The sequence below is a fragment of the Callorhinchus milii genome, unplaced genomic scaffold, assembly GCF_018977255.1.
Source record: "Callorhinchus milii isolate IMCB2004 unplaced genomic scaffold, IMCB_Cmil_1.0 Scaffold17, whole genome shotgun sequence".
Classification (NCBI taxonomy): Eukaryota; Metazoa; Chordata; class Chondrichthyes; order Chimaeriformes; family Callorhinchidae; genus Callorhinchus; species Callorhinchus milii.
Window position 1 is genome coordinate 8,416,351 of NW_024704758.1, and position 25,643 is coordinate 8,441,993.

The 25,643-nt window shown below is 39.1% G+C and overlaps 1 protein-coding gene across 3 annotated transcripts in view; it reads left to right on the forward strand.

The window, feature by feature from the left end:
• Positions 1 to 18,827: 18,827 nt before the first annotated feature.
• brsk2b (BR serine/threonine kinase 2b) overlaps positions 18,828 to 25,643 on the forward strand; it is a 303,448-nt gene continuing 296,632 nt past the window's right edge. For all 3 annotated transcript variants that reach the window (XM_007887612.2, XM_007887609.2, XM_007887610.2), the window contains exon 1: positions 18,828 to 18,976. In XM_007887612.2, the coding sequence (XP_007885803.1) occupies positions 18,886 to 18,976 (91 nt within the window). In that variant the 5' untranslated portion in view covers positions 18,828 to 18,885. The remainder of the gene's footprint in view (positions 18,977 to 25,643) is intronic.

Consider the following 25,643-nt stretch of genomic DNA (forward strand, 5'->3'; position numbering starts at 1 on the left):
TTGGGGGGAGAAGGGAAACCAAGAAAACGGGGATAAAACACCCCGATAAACTCCAAAGATGGAATGTAAAATGGCACAGGTTGTAATGCATTTTAAAGATGCTGAACATTTGTGGTCTAAGTGGCGTTGAGAAAATGGTTCAAGCTTTCCTCTGGATGAGACATTAAACCAACCATCTGTTGGGTGTTAGGTCGACGTTACAGATCCCTTGGCACTACCAGAAAGGGACTTTTTCCCAGTATATTGGCTAACAATCCCGGTGATAATGAGTTGGTCTTTCATGTCCGTATGTGCACGAATTCGCTGCACGTTTGCCTACAATTACCCAGTCATTTATACTGTACAGTAAATCTTGTGAAATGCTTTGAGACTTCCTCCCAACATGAAAGGTGCTATATTAAATGCAAGCTTTATTATTTATATTATCATTCAAACCCTCAATTGTGTCACTACCTTGTAGCACACTCCAGCAGGTGTGATGTTTCATAATTGGAAAGGAAGGAAAGCAGTCTATTGCATTGTAACATTATGCTCAGATCAGGCACAGCTCTGTCATTTGTTCCAAAACAAACTTATTTCTGTGAAGACTAATTAACTTCTAACCCTTGCCTGTTGCACCTAACGCATCCACACTGGGCAGGATACAGACTAGACTGGTCGGAATAGAATGGTCCATGATACTACTGCATATATCATGTGGTAATTTCTGTCATTGACGATTTCATGTTTTAGCTTTGTTTTTAGGTAAGTTAAATAAACGTTGGTGATCTATAACATGAGGAATGTCACTGCTGAAAAATGGAAGACATTTAGTATCCAGTGACTGGAGCAATCATTTCTTGGTTGTGGAATACGGAAGCGGAATGCAAAGTGAAGTTGGTCCCTCTGCTGTGTCTTCATTGGCATTTTAGTCGCAATTTATGCTGATGGATTTGCACCTAGAAGGGAGTGGGTTGAGCTCCGTACACTTGTACAAAGCTGGGTGTCAGAGACACCAGTCTTTGATCCGTACACCTGTCATGAAAGGAAAGAAATTCCGTCAATCAGAAAAGAGTGAATTCCAATGCAGATTCCTGGTTGGAGAGGTGGGTGGAAGGGTTGAACCTGATTAGTCAGACATTAGATGGGCGGCTTGCCAGGTGGATTTGATCATAAATCGCTAAATTGCCAGAGACTCTTTAGATGTCATTGATGTTGATTATTTTTGACATCTGTACAACATAATACATTGAAGGGACAGATTTGGGGTCAGCTGTTCTTTTCTACTTTTACATGAAGTGTTGAAATGTGTCTGTGTGGATGGGAATAATATATGACTGTGCACATTATGTTCATTGATCTACATTGGTACAGAGGTTTCCGTTTGTTTTATGTTGGAAATGTTTCAATGTAGAAGATTTTGATCTGAAATGTTCTGGCTGATGGCTATGTACAGCAAATTTATTTTTGATATTTTTAGAACCCACTCTGTCTGAGGTCTTATTTTAAAAAAAACCCAGCAATTGCTGAATTGAAAAACTATCAACTTTCTTTTTAGGAAGGTCATTAATCCTATGATGTCATCAAAAGAGGGAGAGAGTTTACAAGCTGCTCTTTTGAAACAAAAATAACACTTGGTATTTAGATAAATCCTATACACTGGTGAAAGCAAGCATGGCACTGCAGCAGAAACAAGGGACTCAATTTGCGTCCATCTCTTTCAGTATTGATTTTTTTTGAGAATATATACAGATCTGTTTTAGCTCTCTGTGGGGAAAATGCACGATAGCCTCATATTTTTCTTCAAGTTATTTGTCATCATATAATGAAGTAATATTGAGCCTTTTTTTATTGGTAAACATGACAGTTAACACTTTATTTTATACTCCATCTCCTGACAAAAAATACTTGTACAAACCTTTAGCTTTTGGGCCTTTTATCCTTCTTCAGCTAACAATTTTCGTAGAGCTGCTCCATCCTCAAAACACACATCAAACTCTGCATAACGTGACATTGATTCCAACTTTAGGTCTCCATTTTCTTTTTCCTCCTTAAGGTCTGATTACAGTCATTATAATACTACGTGTTGTGTCCATAAGTAACTAGATCCCCATATTATAATGGATTAAGAGAAGATAAGAGAAATAGGGATATGTTGGGGCATTAAGACATTTAGGGAGAGGTGATGGTGAAGATGTTCAATTTGATTTGTTGGTAGCTGGGGAACAATTGGAGCCTGGTGACAACTGCAATGATGGGAGTTGAAGTTTGGTGTAAGTGATAATATGGGTGTTGAAGTTTTGCATCAGCTGGATCTTGTGGAGGGCGAGAATTGGGAAATCAAAGCGATACTACAACCACAACAAGATTACATTTGTATAGCGCCTTTCACATCGGGAGGATGTCCCAAGGTGCTGGACAGTGTACAGTATTACAACTACAAATGTAATGTTTTTTGGTAGCATTTGATAAGAGTTGGGGTGGGCAATGCGGTGGAGGTGAAGAAAGGCAGTCTTGGTCAGGGACCGAATGTGAGAATGTCAGGAGATCTGAAGATTGAACTGGACACCTCAGTTGTGCACTCGCTCAGTGAGTTAAGAGAGAGGTCGGGTTTGTTGAGGAGGTCAGAGCCCGAAATTTGTGCTAACTTTAACTTTGGAACAGGAGTACGGAAATTACCTGATTTAGGCCAGTCTGCCTTATTCCATTTCATTTAGATGAAGTATTTGAATTAATCAAACATGACTTTTTTCATATGTGAAATGAATTTCAATCTTTCTTGTCGAATCCGTTAACATTCTTCATGATTATCTTTTAACAAGCAGTTTAATTCCTCTTTCCATTATCTGTCATAATCCATAAATACCTGATTATAATACCCTTCAATAACCTCTGTTTACTGTAGAAATCTTAATCTCTTTGTATGCAGAAGAGATTCAAAACAAATCATTTGGGTTAAATAGTAAAGTGACATAAAATCCATTCCCTTTCTGTATCACTATCTGTTTGAACCCTTACCTGTATACCAAAGTAATGCTTATCCCTTGTGTCTTGCCAGATATTTTATGCTCGTGGTTAAGAAAAGTGCTGTAAGCTTGGCTACCCAGGACGCTAATTCTTCAGAGAGTTGTACTGCAAGAAAATTGCATGATATTACAATGTTCATAAAAGGTCAGATAATCACATAAACAATTATACAGCCAACTGAATGATTGAAATTGCAGCTACAAATGACATTTTCCAAAATAGATAAAAGAATATTGCTTGGATTTGTGCAGCAAGCGGAAAGAAAAGGTAGGGCACGGTTTTGCTGACCTTCAATCAAGTCATCTTTCACCTAATCATGGAGTGACTGTAGCAGTGGATATGTCCGTAGTCCCTGCCTTTCTGGCGCACCCTGAACTGTGGTGGACAGGGAGAAGTAGTTAGGGGAAAAAAGCATCCACTAAAGTTATGCAGACCTGTTCTAAATCAACTGGTTATATTGGTTATTGAATTGATCATTCACTTCATAGTAGTTTGTTGTGCATTGTTCTTTGCAAATTAGCTGCTGTGTTCACCTGCAAATATAATCATTGCATTTAAACAGTCAAAATTCAGTGAAGTGCTTTTGAGACATTTTGATGACCTAAGGCGCTTATGTATCAGTCTAGGTAGGGAGTAAACATTTCATATAATATTGGTAATTTTTGTTTCTTCAACAACAACAACTTGGATTTATATAGTGCCCTCCTCGCCAGACGGTATCTCAGAGCGCTTCACGGTAATGGATCCCGGGGCTGAGCTAGGGGAAGGGGGAGGAAGGTGACCAAAGGCGTGGTCGAAAATAAAGGTCTTCAGCCGAGACCTGAAAATAGGAAGAGAGGGGACGAGGCTGAGGGAATGAGTCAATATTCTTCAACAACAACAACAAGATTCCATTTATAAAGCGCCTTTCACGTCAGGAGGACGTCCCAAGGCGCTGCACAGTTGGGTCAGGACCCGAGCAGGGGGAAAATGGTCAGGGTGAGGGGAGGGAAGGGAGGGAGGGAGCGAGGAGGGGGGAAATGGTCAGGGTGAGGGGAGGGAAGGGAGGGAGTGAGGAGGGGGAAGAGAGTCGAGAGGGGAGCTGAAGGCTCGGTCAAAGAGAAAGGTTTTGAGACCGGCCTTGAAGGAGGAGAGGGAGGAAGCAAGGCGAAGGCACTGGGGGATGGAGTTTCAGAGCCTGGGGCTGAGAGGCTGAAGGCCCGACCACCGATGGTAGGGCGGTTGGGGCGGGGGACGTGGAGCAGACCGGAACCGGAGGAACGGAGGGTACGGGCAGGTAGGTTGGGGGATAGTAGGTCAGAGAGGTAGGAGGGAGCAAGGCTGTGGATGGCCTTATAGGTGAGGATGAGGATCTTGAAATCAATCCTCTGGGGGATCCTCTTCAACACTAGAATGCTATTTTTGAATATTAACTCAGTATACTAATGTACTATATCCTGTTTCCCTCGTTGTCTTGCATTGGTTTTGTAGAATTTGAAGTAACTGGAAGCCACAGGTCAATAATTCTGTGCTATGCTTTAGATTTTGCAAAACTGCGTAGTTCTGTGATTACCGGATAATATGGCTGTTTTTTGGCAATTACAATTTATAGCATACTTTCTTTATCAGATAAGTACCTATAATTATCATTTTGATCAGCCAACAAGCACTAATGCATATACATGAAAAGCCACACAAAACTTTCCTCTCACACTTCATGCAGTTCACTGCTTCTGATACAGTGAAACACAAAGTAATGATTACAACTTTAATTGCAGATAAAACCCACCATGCCCTGACTCCGTGTTTCTGCGAATGGCTCCGACTGACTTTCAAGCTGCATTTTGTTGCCATCATTTTGCTTTTTTAAATGGTGCCAAACACCGATGGACAAAAGAAAGCTCTGACACACGTGGCCGACTTGCTCGTGAAAAAGGAGGACCTTTGTCTTTGTGTTAGGAACTTAAGAGCTGTACCTGACCCGTTTCTATTCACTAGCTGAACAGGAAAGTTTATATCTGGGTCTTGCTCTCTGGACGGTATGATTGACTGGAATGGTAAATAATAAAAAAAAACCTTGCCTTTGATATAGTGCCTTATCACGTCTTCGAGACATCAAAGTGCTTCACAGAATATACTGTAAAGTGAATTGAATGTATATTTTGGGGTGAAACGCAGCAGCCAATGGTCTCTTTTATTTCAGATATAGACAACAACAAGAACAAAATGACATTTATAGAGCGCCTTACATGTCGGGAGGACATCCCAAAGCGCTGAACAGTCAGGTGTCGGGGCCCGAGCATGGGAGAGGGGTGGTGTAGGGGTGAGGGAAGGCAGAGAGGTAGGAGGGAGACCAAAGGCACAGTCGAAGAGAAGGGTCTTGAGACTGGCCTTGAAGGAGGCAAGGGAGGAAGTGAGGTGAAGGAACCGTGCGATGGAGTTCCAGAGTGTGGGGGCAGAGAGGCTGAAAGCCCTGCCACTGATGGTAGGGCGGGTCAGGTGGGAGACATGGAGCCGGAGTCTGCTGAACGGAGAGCGCGGGCAGGTTGGTAGGGAGTCAGCAGGTCAGAGAGGTAGGACAGGGCAAGGCTATGGATGGCCTTAAAGGTGAGGATGAGGATCTTGAACTTGATCGTCTGGGGAATGGGGAGCCAGTGGAGTCGGGCGAGGGTGGGAGTGATGGGATCACAGAGCTTGGTGCGGGAGAGTACATGAGCTGCAGAGTTTTGGATGATTTGCAACTTGTGAAGGGAAGAGTTGGGAAGGCCAATGAGGAGGGAGTTCCCGTAATCGAGCCTTGAGGTGACTAATGCATGGGTGATGGTTTCGGCAGCCTGAGGGGTGAGGCAGTGGAGAAGTCTGGCAATGTTGCGGAGTTTAATTGCAGCTGCTGACTTTTGAGTCGAGCAGAAAATCATTTGGCTATTTACTACAACAACAACAAAATTACATTGCGTTCTCTTAGCCTTTTCAAAACCATTTCTTTTTAAGAATTTTTCACAAACCTGCATGATCTGAAACTTTAAGACAAAATGATTTTGAAACCCAGGTACAAATGTTTTGAGATGTCACTGAATGTTTGTTTCATCCCTATTCAAATATTCTGAACCTATTCAAATAACATTTGGGTTGCTAAGTGCTCAGTACAACTGCTGTCAGCCTCCGTACATCTGCTGACTCACATCAATTACTCATCAGCTATTTTGCCAACGGTGTCCTATGTTCCCTTGCACTAAATCTGCTGTTTTAACTGCTTTAGATTTCTTGTGTTGTTACGATAGTGGTTGAAACAAAGCCCACTAGAATCTGCAGTTATTTCAGAAACGTAATCATATCCTGGAGTCTTGTTCTTAGAGGAACAAAACCTCGGCTGCGTATCGTAGAGCATTTGTCATGAAGGAAAAACTGGCCAATAAAGAAACTAATTGTCATCCAGATATGTAAAAATATAATTATGTAAATACAAACATTGTTTTTTCCATAATTGTAGATGATCAGCCATGGGTAGTGGATGAAAAAATTCCTCCCCTTCCCCCATGTTTCACGTTGCCTTGGCACATTTTTTGATGTTTATATTTTCGAATTCTGCCTGTGGGGAGATGGAAGGTTGAAGTACAAGTTCAACTTTGGCTGCAAGTTGGCTTTCCATCAATACCAGTAGCATTAAACCCAATACCGTGAAAATATTGCCCAGTGTTCTGCACTACAAACTACAGGCACTAAAATAAAAATAGATCAGTGGAATCCTGTGAGACCCATATCTTTCATTAAAATTCAGATTTGCCTGATGACCTTGAATAAGTACAACTTCCTTGTTTGAGTTATTTACATGAAATACAAAGGATGGTATGGTGGTGCTTAGCCAGCCAAATGGGAAATGGATTACTGTGGTTTCACACCATGATGTTCCATTTAAATTTCAAAAGCAATATGAAACCGTATTGTAATACTGATTCAAAATTCACATGTACGCAAATTACTATTCTTTATTTCTTAATTTTACCTATTCTAGTTTAGTGGTGAACATAGTTTTAAAGAGATTAACAAGTACTCACACTATAAGCAACAAAATATTAAGATTTTTTTTGTCTGTCAATTTTATCCCCTTGTTTCCTCTTCTTGAGTGCCTTCTTTCTCTGCTGCCTCAGCTGTGGTCAGCGAACTCAGCACTGTACAGGGATCAAACCTCATCCTTTCCTTATCTGTGTGCATCAGCACAAACTGAAGCATTTTGAAGAGCAATCCTTAATGTGTTGAATTGTTCTTACAAAAAATTAGCTGTCTTCTCCAGTGCTCAATATAACAATCCACTACTGTTCCCATGACATGAAGTGTCTATAAGGAGCAAAAGTAGTAATTACTGGGGAAGATAATACTGTCAATTTTGTGCACTAACAAGCTGCCAAAGTTTTCTATATTTATTCTTTCAAAGTCTTAGTAATGGTTTGTGTTACAAGACTATCCAACAGCCCCAGTGGTGCCAACCTATCTTATCTGACATTATTCCCTAAAGGGAATTACAACAAACTACCAAAGCACTGCACGAAACACAAGAATTTAAGTGGCTTTCAATCTCATGAAACAAAGCAACGGCACGCTCCTTTTAATTGTATGAAAGACTATTTAATTTGCTCTTAACAATGTTGCAGCGTTACATTTTTTTAAAATGCTATTTTTCCAGACTAGTCTGATGAGGTGGACATTGAAATCTCAATATGTCTGAGCTGGACTGAGTGTGCTAATTCACGTGGCATTATGGCATTTTCTTTCTTACAAAAAAGTATCCACAGAGAATTGGGAGCAGTTATCTTTCTTAACTTCGTAAAATGCAATTTACATTCATTTAGTACCTTTTACGTGGGAAGGACATCTCAAAACACTTTACACAGCTGGCTGGGCACCTGAGCAAGGGAGTTAGGGGGGTTGGGGGGTGACAGAAAGTGCAGCTAAATAGGTAAGTCTTAAGGCGGGCATTAAAAATGTGCAGGGAAGTAGTGAGTCAGAGGGACTCTGCAATGGAGTTCCAGAGAATGGGGGCAAAATGGTTGAGAACTTGCTCACTGATGGTGGGGCGGATTGGGTAGAAGAACATGAAACAGTCCAGTATTTGCTCAGCAAAGGAATTGGCTGGGTGGGTTTTGGCAAGGAGAGGCTATTGGAGGAATGTAAATAAAACAGCAAGGAATTAAAAAAAATTTTAAGACAAAAATGCAGCTGGAATGAAAACTAAAATGAATTACAGGAAAAATGAAAATTGGTATCTTGCTGAGTAAAACACGACCTCCACTATAAATTCCATAAGTAAAAACATATTAACTTTGAATATCTTATTTGTAGTTCTTATGCACCGGAATCAAATTGAAGATAGTATAGTATATTTATGGTGAATGCTATTCACAACCATCACTTATTAGCTGGAAGAAGCATCTTTCTCGGTAGCATGTCCTTATTATGGAGTTTTTAACCATTATTGCTGCTCAGGTCAATATACTGACTAGCAAAAATTCTCATCCCTTATTTTGTAAGGCATTTTCCCCCTTTTTTCTCTTTAAGTCTCTCTTGACACCATGCACCATCTCCAACCAAGAGGGCAGACAACAACATGCTTCCAAGGCCTCTGCCAATGGTATTGTGTAATTGAATGCTGGAATGAGTGATTTGTTTTTCCTACTTAACTATGGAGAAGCATCAAGCCACCACACTGTGTCTTGTCTCACATGCGGAAATCAGAAAAACAGTGTGTGGAGAGTAGATGTGAAGCCACGATATTACATTCATACTGGAGTATCAGTGGATTCTACCACCACACCACATCGTTTTGAAAAGTCTTATCCTCTTATATTTTTGTTGTACAACATATTTCTTGTGGTTGAGTGTTTAAGCTGGTACTTATCTCTTAAGAGTTACCCTGTAACAAACAGAATAGAATGAATTAAATACCATGGGAAATTATCATAAATGAACTGCAAGACTTTTCAGTAACCGCTTATAACATGCTTTTCCGACCATATCTAAAATGTACATTTAATTCACTAAATAAATAACAAAAATGTGAAAAGATATGAGCAAAGTTTGCAAATACCAAAATATCATTCATAGCAAACTAGCTTATGAGCATTTCCTATCATTTACGGGGAAAGCACATTCTTCAGGAAATGAATCAATCTTTATTCTGCTCACCTATATCCATTACATGTAGTGGTTTTGCTTCATTCAGCAGAGCAGCAATTTTTTTCTTTGGCAATTTAGCTAATCCTGCCTGATACTGGTGCAATTGGCTAGAGGATGCGTGTAAATCAATAACTACATGTTGATGCTGGAAACATTTCAGGTCCAAGTGAAGCTGCATCCTCGATGTCGTACACATTCTTTTATCTCCTTGTTTCCCAATTAGCAGGCCATTGGCAATGCGTACCAAGAAATTTATACATAAATCAACCTCCAATCGTTTAAAAAGGATTGCTACTCTAGCCAAAGGCAATGTTCATAAAGAATCTAATTTTTTATGTATGTCGCACATTTGATTACACCTCTGCGGCAATTTTCTTTACAGGAGCACACACTGATTTAGTTACTCGTTTGCTGTTAGGACTTGTTTGTCGGTTTAGAAAGAACCAAGGTATTTTGATGGGAATTTCAACAACTCTACCATCACCTTTACATTCAGCAAGAGTTCCTTCTCATCACCTTTTTGGGACTATTTTAATAAAGTACTGCAATATGCAACTTCCCACTGTGTCCTTTGGGAATCTGAAAGGTTGGTACTTTTATTGTACCCACTAACAACCATTTATACCAACCAACAAAAATTCACAGTCTAGATTTGTTAATATTTACGCAATGCATCAGCTTTCAGTAGTTAATTTATTGCTTCACATCAGTTTAAACCTGACAATTTGGGAACAACTGTTTCAGGTAAATTATCTAATGAGCAAGTTGTTGGTTTTGGTTATCTGAGTGCCATATTATAAATTCAAACAATCTGTTTCAGATGGTTGGTTTTTGTAACCGTGTCGTCAAGCGTCACAATAAATCTATCAGATTGCGAAACTTTGTTACTTTGTCCAAAATTCTATAGAATTTTAAAATGATTAGGAAAGATTAGTGAGTTCCTTTAAGATTTAAAATGTTCAATTAGACACGTTTAAAAAGAAATAATGTGATAATTGCATAGGATCGTTTTAAGAATATAACCTGGGGAATATTTTAAGTATGTATCCAGAATTCTGTTCATTTATTAATTCACCCTCGATCAAGGAGGCTTTGAGCTGCTGTTGGAGAATTCCAAAATAATTTGTTAGTCTTGTCTATTGTGAACTTGAAGTCTGTAGGTCAATATCCTGCTTCATGTTGTAAAACTATCACTGCCACCTCCCTTTCCTATGCATTAAGTTTACCATCCAATATGGCTCATGCAAGCTATCTACAACTGTCATGAATAACATAGCCACAATTAGCAACCATTACCTTCATGATCCAGCGCCTTGAGACTTTCTCCCGATGTGAAAGGTGCTGTACAAATGTAAGCTGTTGTTGATTCTCCACAATCAACTCTATCCACAAACTTAATGCCTGGAAAATCAAATCACTGGTACATTCACCTGTCTTGGGTATCTTGAGGAGCTAAACATAGCAACACATAACTAAAACCATGATCATTTTCCTGTCGCTAGCCTGCAATATCCAACTTTTTGGCTTGAGTAGTAATGTGTTGCAACCTAAAGATTTTAAATATTTTAGCTTCATTCTATTTGATGTCTATCAAATAGATATTGATAGACTTAAATATTCCTGATATTTAAGTCAGTGCCATCCAATTTGTCCTTTAGAAAATCACCATCGGAGCTTTTCACAATTTGCCACAATGCTTTTTAACTTGCCGGCACTAGTCACTTTTCATGAATTTAGTCGCTTTGATGTTCGGTTTTAAGAAGTTTTTCCTCATTCACCCTCAAAACACATTCTGTGAAGTGCTTTGGGACATTATCTTAACATGAAAGGCTCTATATTATTATTATTTATTATTACAATCAGCCACAACTAATGGTTTCATCTTCAGTTTTTTATGTAACTGTTATGTTAATGTTTATTTACTTTACTGTTTACTTGTTGCCCAACTTTAAGAGCGTATGGAGCTTAATATATCAAAGTAATATTCAAAGTGATATTTTAATTAAAATGGACTCGATTAAGATTATTTTGTTTTTAATGATTTTTGTGTTTTTTACTCACTCCAGAAAAGTGTGCGTGTATGTATATACATCCCAGAATGACATGACTAATTGCTAGTTGTTCTAAGATGACATAATGGTACTTTTCATGGGCTAATTTCTATTACAGTTTCACTTAAGTTGTCACCTAATCATTATCCTCGGTCTGATGCACCTAATTGACAATTTGTGAAATTGCGATCAATTGAGAAACTAATATCTACTTGATTAGCTGCATTTTGTAAAATAGTATGGTTTACATAAAACTCCATTCTCTGCACTTGTAATCAATAATTTGTTTACCCTAACAATCTGAAAGTGACACTAATTCTCTATTTTCTGATAATTTTATTGGATAAACTATTTATTGTGTAGTTTTACTGTTGTACATTAACAGTGAATTCATTTGCAAAATCAATGATTTACAATTTTAGATTTAAATTTACATTATTTGAGCCCCAGCAGGCTACCGCTGCATTACAAACGTATTTGTTTTTGGGGGGAAAAAAACTATTTTACATTGTGGATCCAACACAGACTGCTCCAGTTTAGTTTAATTACATTCCTTATTCAAAAAACAGTTTCAACCTTACAGAACGATAGCCAACAATGATGATCACCTTTGCCTGCTCATCAAAGTAAATTTCTCTTGTGGCTTTGGTTACAAGAAAATGACAAAGCACAGTATAAAGTACAGCCTTCACAAGCAGCAAAACATTTGACTACTCAACAAATTCGTTTTTACATTGAAGTGTTTGGAATTAATACCATGCTCCACCTGACATGGAGTGAGCCTGTCAAGGGACCTTATCTCCTAAGATAATATTATCTGTTGGGTCATAAAGTACTGTGGTTGCTTTTGATATGTTATCTAAGAGTATCAGAATTAAATGATCTTTAACAAATGAAGAACCATGCAAGAAATGGAAAGTACCAAATGGCAATCAATTTAACATTACTGCACAACAGCATCTTCTATTGAGTGATCAGATATCTTCCCTGTTGTGCTCACTTCTGGTATGGCAGAGTATGATGGTGAGTAGCAGGGAAACTGAACCTCGGTGATGTGACTCTATTAAAATTGTATTTATAGTTTGTGCTCAAAGTGATGATCCGCTGTTGGAGAATGGAACACTTTACGATTGTCACCTTGTGTCAATTGCAGAGCAAAAATCTGTTCTACTCATCCCCAACATCAGAAGGGCACACTGAAATGCACCAGTATGAGACTTCCCACACAACAGCTAACCCTGTGGCCTCTTCGCGAGACAGCCAATTAGTGTCAAATTTGTGCTGTAGATTTTATGTTGTGTCCACTGGAAATTGAGTTGAGACTCAGCCCAAACTGAAGAGTGTTGTGTACTTAAATTTAGCTCAGAAGTGGAAGCCTACAACATGACTCAGTACCCATATTACTTTTACATTCTTTTAATGTGCCCGCAGTCATTTGTTGGCAAAATATATAGTTAAAAAAACATGCTTCATTTAATGCACATATTAATCAATTGTATATTTTGTAATGCAATTAATAACAGCCTAATTGAAGATCTAGCGGAGTGTAGAGGAAAATAACTTAATTAAAACTATGTAGATTCAATCTGTATCTAAGTACAGTTCAGATAAGTACTGGTTGTTACTTAGATTAGTTAGTTACTTAGAAGCAATTAAATTATGTTGCTCTAAATAGATTGACATATGATGTCAATCGCTCCAAGACGTTGCCCTGTGTGAAGGGCGCTATATAAATGCAGGTTGTTGTTGCTGCAAAAGAGCGTAATAAAACAAATTGTGTGTCTCTTCACAGGTGCATCGATGTCTACAGCATCCTCTGCCTTTGTGACATCTGTGAAATGGGAAGATATTTTGCCACTAAGGCCAATGACCATGATAGTAGCTTGGCTTAAAGTTATTCAGGCCAAGCATTTGGGTAAAAGCAATATTTCTGTGCGAGGCTATTCACTTAGGGTCCATCATATTCATTGCTGCTGTCCAGTGGACAGTTGCACTAAAGGTCTACTTAGAACCTTTGCTATAGGGGTCACTATGCAATATCAGTTGACGCCAGTTAGGTCAGGCATTGTGTCTGGAGGTCAAACCTCTTGGTAATCAGCTTGACCACACTCTGGTTAGTGGATGGATGCATTGACAATCAGAAAACAAATACATGCACAAAAATTCAATCTGTGATCCACAGCATTCACAATTTCCATAATTTCCATTGATTTGTATAGTCTTGTTCCTTTTTCCCCAAATTATGCATTCCATAATTCAATAACCTGTGGGAATTTTCAATTTCATATGTAAAGCCCTGAATGATTTTAGTGCAAAAGTTTATCATGCATATTTTGCCCCAACAAAAGTCTGGAAAAACTGGGAACATTATAATGAATATTGAAATCTTTGAATAGAAACAGGTAAATCTACTTTGGCACAGGTCTTCATTGGCTTTGCTTCATTTTTTTAATTTAAAGCCTTTTTGGTTCAGTTCTTTCTTGCTGCCCACTTGCATGATCAATCACAAACATATGGGGCAGCAGTTCAATAGGCTGCTGACTATTGCTCAGAATCGTGACGTTAGTAGCACATCACCCAAAGCTTTGCTGGTAGATTAAATTATTCAAATTAAAGATTAACAAAATAATGTTTAATACCCAAGACCAGATAATCTACCTGGAGACTAAACTGAATTATATAACCAAAGGCTTCATTCATGCTTCTGGTTAGCAGGTTTCCGTTTGAAGACCTGGTTTAATTTTATCCAGCTTTACCATTTACTCCTCATTCCCTTTACTTGGGATTCAAAATGAAACAAAGTTTATTTTTAAACAAAGATAAGGGAAAATAGTGGAGGAAAAGAAAAATTAGTAATGGAAATTTAACTCAGAATGTACAATTATGATAACTCCTTGAATAGGATTTGTTTTTATTTTAACATGACTTGATTGTCCCCTAATTTGAGTCTCTGGGACTGATTGACATTCTAAGTTGGACAAAGGTTTTTTTCAGACTGAGATCTGGATTTAAATCGAGACGGGCTAGATGTCTCTCCTCTGTTGTTGGTTGTTAATTTCTAAATGAAAAAAGTTTGAGGACTCTCAACCATGTCTCCATCAGATGAATCCACATGACATTACTGATGATAGTTCAGCACAAATTGGTCAACCTCACTCAGAGTGCTGGCGGATGGATGACGTGGGGAATGTAAATGTTACTCTGGTGCAGTGAAATGGCATTCCTCCGAGGCTAAGGATACAGACAGTGTTAAAGAGGAATAGGAAGATCACTTGATGCTGTCACTGGTTGTAAAGAAAAAGTGTTCTATTCCATCACTGTCATCCTTCAACATGATAAATACAAAATAACTAACAGGAAAACGAGAGCCTTGGATTTATTGTTCAAGCATCTGTATGACAAACCATGCACTTATTTTTATTTGAAAGCGCAATAACTTATTTCCAGCAATGCACTTGTTAATTTAGTCTTATGAATTCAAAACAATAATGTAACCTTTTTACATTTGTGTTGGTCAAAACTGGAACACACTTATCATCAGTTAGGTCAATTTAGTCTTTGAAAGCTTCCGCTGGTTGAATATAAAGAAACAATAGAATATTTTTTGGGGGAGGGAAAGACTACCTAGGCAAAGATACATAATGACTTGGTGATGAAACACAAAAAAATTAATTAAACAGAAAGTCTTTGAAGGTGTAATCTCTTCAGAAACCTCATTAATTGCCGGTCATAAGGTGTAAAGCACTTTACGATTCAATGTGATAAGGAGCAATAAAAATGTAAGCTCATTCTTTGATCTAACGTGACAATTATTAAAAGACTAGAATTTCTTATTGGAAGTTCTTAATATTAATTAAGAGCCTTCCTGTTAATAGACATCACCTGCCATTATGAATAAAGTTCTGCAAGAACCATTCTTGCAATCAAGAAGTCTTCAAAATTCTTATCAGTCCCCCAAATCTCAAAATTTTTGAGGAAATATTTGTGTTTATATCTCCTTGCATTCATGCATGATATTATCTAAGTTTTGTTTGACCCTCAACTGTCCTTTCTACCCCACATCCTTGCCATGACCCATTTGCCTTCCCCCTTCTTCACAATATCGCCTGGTTCCGCCACTACCTCTTCCCTCAGACGGCCGAAACCCTCATCCGTGCATTTATTCCATCCAGGCTCAACTACGCCAACTCCCTGCTTATCGGCCATCCCAACTCTTCCCTCCACAAGCTATGGATCACCCAGAAATCTGCAGCTCGTGTTCCCTCCCACACCAGACTCCGTGAAAGGTGCTTTACAAATATAATTTGTTGGTGCTATAATATAATTTGTTTTTGTCTATAAATTGTCATTGTATAATCATCAACTGGATATTAAATTTAATTTTACTCGAATTTTACAAACGTAACCCAGGTACATTTAGTTATTGAATGCATTTAGTTTTGTATCTGTAGATGTAAAATTCCAAAACTATGGAAGTGTAGTGTAAAAGTTCATCTTAAGAACTGAGTCCAAAGTTTCCATACTTAATGAACTGAAATTATCTACAGTATATACATTTTAATTTCTACTTATCTGAATGAAGTATTTCACCCATGAAGTAAACAAAATCTAGTAAATAAAGCAAACTATGCCATTTATGTTTGTAAATATCGGTCGTATTTATTAACAATTTTACTGCGAGTCAATTCCTTTTTTTTGATAAAAGTGCCTGAAATGGTAGATCATAATTATTCGTAAAATAGCCTTTGCCAAAGAGCAGAAATTATTTTAATTTAGATCAGTATAAGTGTGAACTATCGTGACCCAGCATCTAAGTGAAACAATGGACTGCAAAAGTGTTAGGTATCACACCACGATAACAAGTGGGGCTGTTGCTTGACCAACAAAAGGTGAGTGTTTAAGATATGTAATTCCATATATGTCCATTTGAGGGAGCAGCTAAAGGCATTGAATCACTGTAATGATGTTTTTAGCCTATATATGGATTTATGCATTTATATATGCACATGAAACTGCAAGTTGTGAAGGAAACGTGAATCTTAGAATTACAGATTCAGTTTGTAAAGGTTTCTTTTAAGAAGCTACTTCCAACAAAACTGTGACTTAATTTTGAAATACTCTATTGACTTATTTACATCCCTAGATTTAGGGATCCAATTCAAAGGGAATGATGTGGTATGAAATTGGATTATGTTAGTTTTCCACTGAACAACAGAGATAAAGCACCGTATTTAATATATGCACCGTACAAATTCTTTAATTCCTAACGTAAATTTAACAGGTGTTTCTGTCTTATCTTTTGCAGTTTCATGTCAAAACTGATGTGAGCAACAAACCAACATGGCCATAACTTTATTACAATAGCCCAGTCTCCTATTTTTATCTTTATGGGAAGCAATGTGAAAACACTATATAAAGGTAAGTTGTATTATATATCAAATGCAAGGATTGTAAATATAAACTATTTCGCCCCAAAAAAACATCAATTCACTTTACTTTGAAGTGGTTTGAGACATCTTGAAGACATGATAAGGCGCTGTATCAAATGCAAGGAATATTATTATTGTTATTTCATTAATAGGTGTGACAGTTGAGGATTGTTATTATAATATAATAATCCTTGAACTTGATATAGCGCCTTATCAGGTCGTTGAGACGCCTCAAAGCGCTTAAATTATTTAATTGATAGGGGTTACAGTCAAAGATTATTATTGTTAATTCATCAATAATTGTGACAGTTGAAGGATTATTTGGTCAATCACTTCATGACTGTCTGTGGGACATTGTTGTCCAAAAGTTGGCTACCCCATTCTCCCACAAAACATAGCCACTCCCCTCGACACTCCCCCTATGAAGCATTTGGAGACGTTCTCCTGACTTGAAAGCCGCCAAACCAAATATAGGTATTATTATTGTCATATGAATAATCATGACAGTGAACGATTGTTGTTTCATTAATCGGAGTGATAGTCCATCGATGCCCTTAATAAGGGAGTTTCTACTGTGCCCCATGCTTCCCATATTATTATAATAATAATCCTTGCATTTTGATAAAGCGCTTTATCAAGTCGAGATGTCTCAAAGCGCTTCACAGAACACACAGTAAAGAAAAATGGACCGTATATTTCGTGGGCGAAACACAAAATACAGTCCAATATTATTTTTCTCTCTTTTCCCTGTACCTTTAAACCTTTGCTTTGGAAAGCCTGGCACCTAAGACCACACCCCCCACCCCACCCCACCACCCCTAGGAGTGGGGTGGGTGGGTTGGAGAGAGCTGGCTGGCAGCACCCACCCATAGCCACAGCCTGCAGCACAGTGTGAGGCTGGCAATGAACAGCAACCCCAGTTCAGAGCAAGGCGAGGGGAGAAAGGGGGGCTGTAAATTGTTTTTAAAACAATAATATAATATACATATATATCTAATATATAACTGAGTCAAAAGAAACCCAATTCGAACAGGTACCTGGCTGGCAGCTACAGTGCTTGCCGGGGGATGTAGTTTTATAAGTACTTTTTTTAAAAAAAGAAAGGGAAGGATTTGGCTGGGATAAAAAAAATTAAGTTTGCAACAACTGCCAACCCCCCCCCCACCCACCATCACCACCAAAAAGGTATTAAAATATTATTTTTGCAACAACTCTCCCTCTCCCCCCAAAAATGTTCATTCATCTTATCTTTACTTCATATCATTTAATAATCATACTATTTTTTTTGGCCACTAAAATGACCCTCCCCTCCTCCCAGGAAAAAAAAAGTGTCCATTCATATTATCTTCACTTCGTATCATTCAATAATCACACTATTTTTTTTTTTTGGGGGGGGGGGGGGAGGGGGGCACAATTCACCCTCCTCCCAGAAAAAAAAAGATCATTCATATTACTTACGAATCAATATTATTTGTATTAAATAACAATAATAGTAATAATGATGATGATGATGATTATGTTTTGCAACAATTGCAACAATTGTGTGTGTGTGTGTGTCCCACACACAAAAAAGTATTGGCCAAATCATGATTTTTTGATATCACTGAATAATATTTTCTCTCTCTCTCTCTCTCTATATATATATATATATATAAATATATATATCTTGAGAAACAGAAGCTGACTTTTGAGCCCAGATTTCTTGCTCTCTGTGTGTGTGTGTGTGTGTGTGGAGTCCCTGCACTTGCTGAGCCTCGACTGATGCTGTAGCTCTGGTGACTCTCTCTCTGTCTCTCTCTCACACACACTCTCACACACACTCACTCACTCACTCACACACACACACAGCGTGTGGTTGGTTGCGTTGTCAATCAGAGAGCGTCGAGGCGCTTCCTCCAGCACTGGCTGCTCTGTGGCTTCGGCGTCCTATCTTACTGTTCCATGGTGTAGAAGCCCGACGTGTGTGTGTGTATGTGTGTCTGTCTCTCTCTCTCTGTGCATGTGTGTGTGTGTGTGTGTGTGTGTGTCAGCACAATGGTGTTTGGATCCTAGCCTTTCTTATTTGGCATTTTGCATTTTTAAAAAAAAAATATATATCCATCTATCTATCTATCTACATATATATATTTTTTTAAAAAAAAACACCACCACCACCACCACGCACCCACACGCACACGCACACCCACCCGCACAAGTACCATTTAGTGGAAAGGATTGCAAAGGATTTGTTTGAAAGACTGGCCAGAAAAATGTCAACGGGTAAAGAAATCGGGGGAGCCCAACATGCACAGTACGTGGGACCGTATCGACTGGAAAAAACGCTCGGAAAGGGACAGACAGGTTTGCGTAAAATTTTAATGACATTCGGGGAGGTGTGTGGGAGTTGGTGGGGAGGGGGTGGGGGGGGGGGGTAGTCAATATCAATAACCCATTTGTTCTTATCGATAATTCACGCTATCGGGGTGAATTGTTATTATTATTATTATTATTATTATTATTATTATTATTATGTGGTGTTATCATCCTTTTGTGCTTTGATTTAAAGTGTTTTTTTTTGTGGGGGGAATAGTTTCGTGGATGTCTTAAGTCCCAACCTGTATAAATGTTTTAGGTTGTTGGAAATATTCTGTGTGTGTGTGTGTGTGTTGTGTATGTATGTATATATATATATACATATATAGACCGGTTATATAGCACATATACAGCAGATTAGACCGGTTAAAAAAAATCTGTTGGCAGCAATATATTATTGCCTTTTGCCACACTTGCCCTCTGTGACACTTACTGTCTAGTTTGCAGGAATTAAAAGAATCCAGGAACCAAAACGCTCTCCCCCACCCCCCACCCCCACCCCCACCCCACCCTCCCACCCCTCCTCAGCACCACCCTCATTTCATGAGATTTTATTTCCATCCAAAGTGTAACGAAGATGAGATTTCACAAATAGAATGGTGATGGAGTGTGGCTCCCACTTCGTGTCTGTGTTAATGCACATCATTGCCTGAAGATCCCCTTTTTAAATCAGACCCCAATTTAAGAGAAATACGTTCCACTTTTTTTTTGGGGGGGTGGGGGGGTGGGGGTGGTGGTGGGGGGGGGGAGTTGTTTGGGTGGGTGTCGATGCATAGAACAAGTTGAGGTTTATTTTTTGTGCGCGGGAGGGGGGAGGGAGAGGGGTGGAATATGCTTTGGGTGTTGCTTTGTTGGGAGAAATTGATGCATTGTACAGTGCAGAGCAAACCTCGAGCATCTGTTGTCTGTGATTAGAATAGGCGTCACCTTTACCACCTGCTTTGCTGTTTGTTTGCTGTGTTGTGTGGTGCTGGTCATTTTTCGGGGGGAATGCCCTGTTTTTTTTTCAGAGCCTGGTCTGGTGATATTACCCCCCCCCAAAAAAAAAATAATACAACACAGCACTTTGAAATGGCTCTTTCATTCCCATCGCTGTGTGTGTGCAGTACCACAGTACCAGAGCTGAGGCTGATGTTAAGGCGGTGTTGGGACTCCAAACGCCAACACTTCTGCAGGTTTTTATTGACCGATTAGACTGTGCGGCTCCAGACACCATCGACAGATGATTCCATGTTATGTGTTGTTGGGAAGGGAGGGAGGGAGGGAGGGAGAGGAAGGGGGTAAATAAATTACCATTGCAATCGACTACTTTTAAGACCCCCCCCCACTCCACCCCACCCCACCCCTTTTTACGTGCAATGTGAAGAGCAAAGGGGAATCATGATTGCAGGCAAAGAAATGCAGCCACTCTTTTTCTGGTATATTCTGCACAGCCCATCACACAGGCGTGGGAGTGGGGGAGTGGGGGAGTGGGGATGGGATGGGGATGGGGGGGTACACCAGTTAACTCATTGCTCTCTAACTCAGTACCTTCAGAAAGGTGTGTGTGTGTGTGTGTTTGTGTGTGACAAGGGAGATGGTGGTTTGTTTGCCAAGACACGCAATAAAAAAAATCGTGTGAGGTGAAAGGGAATGAATGATGCACAGACATAATCATTCTAATATTTGTTACCTATTTAATACCGGTGATGATTGCTGTTACAATACCAGCTCCCAAACCGTGGTGGCTTTCTCGATTAACCGAGGAGGGGAGGAGGGGAGGAGAGGGGGTTGGAAAGTGGAGTGGAAAGAGGGGGGGAGGAGAGAGAGAGAGAGAGAGAGAGAGAGAGACAGTCCTTCAGATCAAACCTGGTTTTGAAATGAATTATTTTTGGAGGAGAGAGAGAGAGAGAGAGAGATGCGCAGGAAAGGGAATGAAAGGAAAGAGAGAGAGAGAGAGAGAAAATAAGGAACTGAATGAATAACAGAGGAGGTTGTACCCCAATCACAGGACATCGTTAACGTTACCCAGAGATGGTACCACTTGTCTATGACCCGTGTGTGTTTGGGGGGGAAGATTTGTGTTTAAATGCCCTCTATCGATCTGGGATGGAAACAATGAACTGGGAATGGTTAGATTTTGACACACGTGTCGCTGCGGATCTGTAAACCCCTTTCCCCCCCTTGAACTGGGTGTCCTTTCAGCCCTGTCTGCAATGCAATATATAGATATAATGTATGTGTATATATATATATATATGTGTGTGTGTATATATATATATATATATATATGCGTTTGTCCTTTAGTTTTCAGGATGTAGATAGTTACTGTATCTCTGGATCATGTCTCCAGTTTATTTTCCATTCAGCCCATCCAGAAACAGTGTGTGTCTCTCTGTGTGTGTCTGTGTGTCTCTGTGTGTGTGTGTGTGTGTCTCTCTCTGTGTCTGTGTGTGTCTGTGTCTGTGTGTGTGTCTCTCTCTGTGTGTCTGTGTGTCTCTGTGTGTCTGTGTCTCTGTGTGTGTGTGTGTCTCTCTCTGTGTGTCTGTGTCTCTCTGTATGTGTGTGTGTGTCTCTCTCTCTGTGTCTGTGTGTCTCTGTGTCTGTGTGTGTGTGTGTCTCTCTCTGTGTGTCTGTGTGTCTCTGTGTGTGTGTCTCTCTCTCTGTGTGTCTCTGTGTGTGTGTGTCTGTGGTGTTCTCCAAAAAGGGATCAGCTCAGACACCAGTGATTGGAGTGAAATCAGAGGTGTGATGCTGCAGGGGTCGATATTCTTATTATAATTTAAACCCCCTTTTTTTTAAATGCCCCCCCCCCCCCCCCCCCGAAAAAAAACCCCACTGGTGTTGAGCAGCAACAACGTTAAACTCGCTTTTATCATTGGGCGATAAGAATCATTTTTAATGTGAGCATCTTCCCATCTTCCCGAATACTTTATACTTCCCAACCTGCTGCCCCCACCCCCTTGAATGTTGGGATCAGCTGTCCATTGAGTTCTATCGATCGACTGGACAGTAAATTGGCAAAGACACACACTTATTACTCGCTTCTATTTTTTTTTGGGGTGGGGGTGGGGTGGAGGGGGACTTTTGAAACACACGACAGCACTTTTGGAGGATGTGCAGCTGCGCTAAAATGAGGTTACATTTGAACTGTCCGAGGATGTGTTAAAGTACCTTTTTAATTTGTTTAGTATAGGTTCTTGATCTTTTGGAATATTGTATTTGTATAATAATAACCCCTGTATTTGATATAGCGCCTTATCATGTGTAAAGTGATGCTGTAACAACTTTTAGCTTGGGCATCAAACAGGAATTGGTGTGGCTGCTATTCTGCCCATCAAAGATGTACATTTGTGGTGCTTTTCGAGTGTCTGGATTTATATCTCCTGTATGTTTTCTGTGTTCTCTGGTTAAATGGAGGAAATCATGATCAATAAGTAGACCTATTTGGAGGAAGTGGTTTATGGTATGGTGACAGGTTGCTCTTTGTTACTGGAAACCCAAATGCATTGATGAATCCGTTCTCGAGGTCATGGAAACAAAAGTCCTGTTAAATTGATGATTCTTGGTAGAGTGTGCACTGGCTCATATGCAGCAACTGATCTATTTCGAGGATACCTTTCTCAAACCAAGTTTCAAACCTGGTTGTCTCTAGGGTTTCTGAAGTTCACTATTATTTCAGATTAGAGTCGAGAGTATATTCACTGAATTGCAAATCTTCCTATGGGTTTGGAAAGTGTGTGACACTTTGGGAAGCCATGTTACAGTCTATTAAACTTTTTTTCCTTCTCTGCAAAGGGTGGGGGTGGCAAAAAGCAAACTCAATAGCAGCGAAAATCACACGATCACTACTCCTATTTATGATACAATGGATGGGAATTTCTAGAGCATTTACCAGCAAAGTGGCATTTCTATCTAACTGGATAAAATGAGCAAATTGCATGTTAAGAAGACTTTTAAAAATGCATTTGCTAGCATTGCTCACGCATGGCGTATTTCGTAAACCTTTTTGAAATGTTTGGAGTTTTTTTTAACAAAGATTGGAATAAAGCCAGCTGTGCGATGGAAAACTGCACTAGAGCATGGAAATAATTTGCCTTTTCCCTTTTATCTTGTTAACATTTTTAAGCCTTTCAAGGCACCATTTCTTCACGCCTCTCACAAAACTGGCCCACAACCATCACCTCTTATCTTGATGGTTCCACTCTTAATCCCTCTTCATCTCTATCAAGATTCTTGGCATTACTACTATCTTTTCTGATACCAAATGGAATCCTCACATCTTTATTGCTATTCCAGCCTCCATGAAGCTCTTTGTTCTGAAGTTTTTTTTTCCCCCTTCAACAACTCTAAACTTCCTATAAAGCCCAAGTCTGTCCAAAACTTGACTACTGTTCATACAGTCTATCTGGTGAAGTTCATCAAATACATCACTCAAGCTCTTGAACACAATACAAAACAAGGCTTGTTGTCTCATAAGTTATGTTTCTCTCACTAATGGCCTCTTGGTTTCTCTCCTCACACAATTTTTAAAATTGTATTGATATTACAGTATTAAAATTAAGGGTATTGTTATCTAGAGTTAAATTAACACTTACCCTCTGTTTCAATTGCATGTTATAAAGCAAATTAATTTTACATATGTAATCAATAATATTACATATCTATCCTACAGAATGGTCCATAATCTATGAAGTTTTGACTTTGCTGAACATTGGCAATTTGGAATGCATACATATACATTTCCTCCCACTTTGTCTAACATTTCAAAAGGCCACACTGCATCATACAGAAACCCCACGTGGGCTGTCCTGGCTTGGTTATGTAAGAGATATTTCTTTTAAGTGTTCATCAAGTGTGTCAGGTATTGACACAGTGGAATGCAGCACAAAGAATCTTGCAATTATTGTACCATTCATGTAGTTCAGCAAAAGAAGACTAAATTAATTCAGAGCAATTTAGAGGATTTTATTTTGACTGTATGGATAATTGATTGCCCTCAAATAGCTCTAGGCCAAACGTGGAGATGGGTCAGTCTGTCTGTAAGTAACACTCTGCCATTTTGTTTATGACAGTCCTCTGCGACTTCACAAGGCATGTGCAGTCAACACTCTTGAAGAGAAGTCTTGCGCTCGAGTGTTTACTGCATATAGTATAAGGAGCTGCTGAGTATCATTACCGGTTTTATTCATTTTGATAAATCCAAGTGGAAAACGTAATTGACTTTTTGTCAAATGAAATCATGCATAAAAATTAGATCAGTTAGGTTAAAGAGATCATTACCCTTTCCATTCTGACTAACAAAACTGCACCCCCATCCCCAGTGACAAAAAATAAAAAATGGCTACCTCGCTATGTTTTTTTTGAGATATGTACAGAATCCGCCATCCATGCTTGTACACAAAATTCTAATTTAGACTTTCCACATCTAAAATTGTGATGACTTTGATTGATTATGTTATGGTGATTGTTAATATAGGTATGTAAGTAAGGTGCTGTTTTTTTTTCCTTTAGCTTTTAGAATTCCGTCCACAATTGAATTTGGGAACCAATTTGTCTCAAGCATGTAAGAATGACTGTCTCCTATATATAAAAAAATTCTTCCCCCATATAGGTTGCACAGTAACTCAAAGAAGGAATATTTTGTGTAGGTGGAATCGAAAACTTAATGACGCCCTCAGTTATTTTGCTCCCTTCCTCTGGAACACCCGAAATCCTTCTTTCTTACCTACTCTCTCCCTGCTTTCAAATCTCTCTTGAAGATAGACCTTTTTCACTGCATTTAGCTACTTCATCTCTCTCCTCCTCCACCACCATGTGCTCCCAGCTCGAGCTGCCACTCAGTGCTTTCAGTTGTTTTGAGACGTCCCACCGACGTGAAAGGCACTTTACCAATGTAATTTGTTGTTGTTTTCCCTATATGAAAAGGGCTCGGTAAGTGTAATTTTTTTGTTTATTGACACTGTTTTAAATATGTGCCAGGTGTGAGCAGTTGGAGGTCAGAAATTTAAATTAACTGCAAATAAAATAGGGGCATGCTACATTAATGGGCACCATGAAAAGTATAAAATAAAGTTTTTATAAATTCAGAAAATCTATTCTGTATGGTGGTTTAATTTTTAAATGACTCACTGTGATTGTGTGTGTGTGTGTGTAATAAAGATGGTAGGTATCTCATCTCACCTACGTGAATTGGGTTGGGAATTAGGGATACTTGGGAGTGATTAGAAGGCAGTAATTCAATTGAGTGGGTTTTGATGACGGCTTAATCCACAAAGAGCAAAGCTTGAGCAGTTTATAAACATCACCCTATCTGTGGAGAAAAGATGCGTAAAAAAGGGTATCATTTCAATTTTTTTTGCCGCATGAATTTGTGGGGATGCAGAAAGTAGGCAAAAGAGTGATCTTATGGAAAAAAGATGTGAAGTATGAATTACATCTTTATGAACTTGAAATTTCTACCTGTTATCTATCGTTCTTCATAACGTATGCTGTTTGAACTAGATTTGGGGATCTTTCCTTCTATTTCTGGTCAATCTTTGCGCGGGTAATATCTGTACGGAAGCAAACTGCACAGGTGCTCAATCAGATTGATGTGTGTCATGATGTTCTTAGCAAGTTGATTGACAGTTGTGATGTTATTAATCCAGGTTTGACTCATGATGTTCAGTTGATT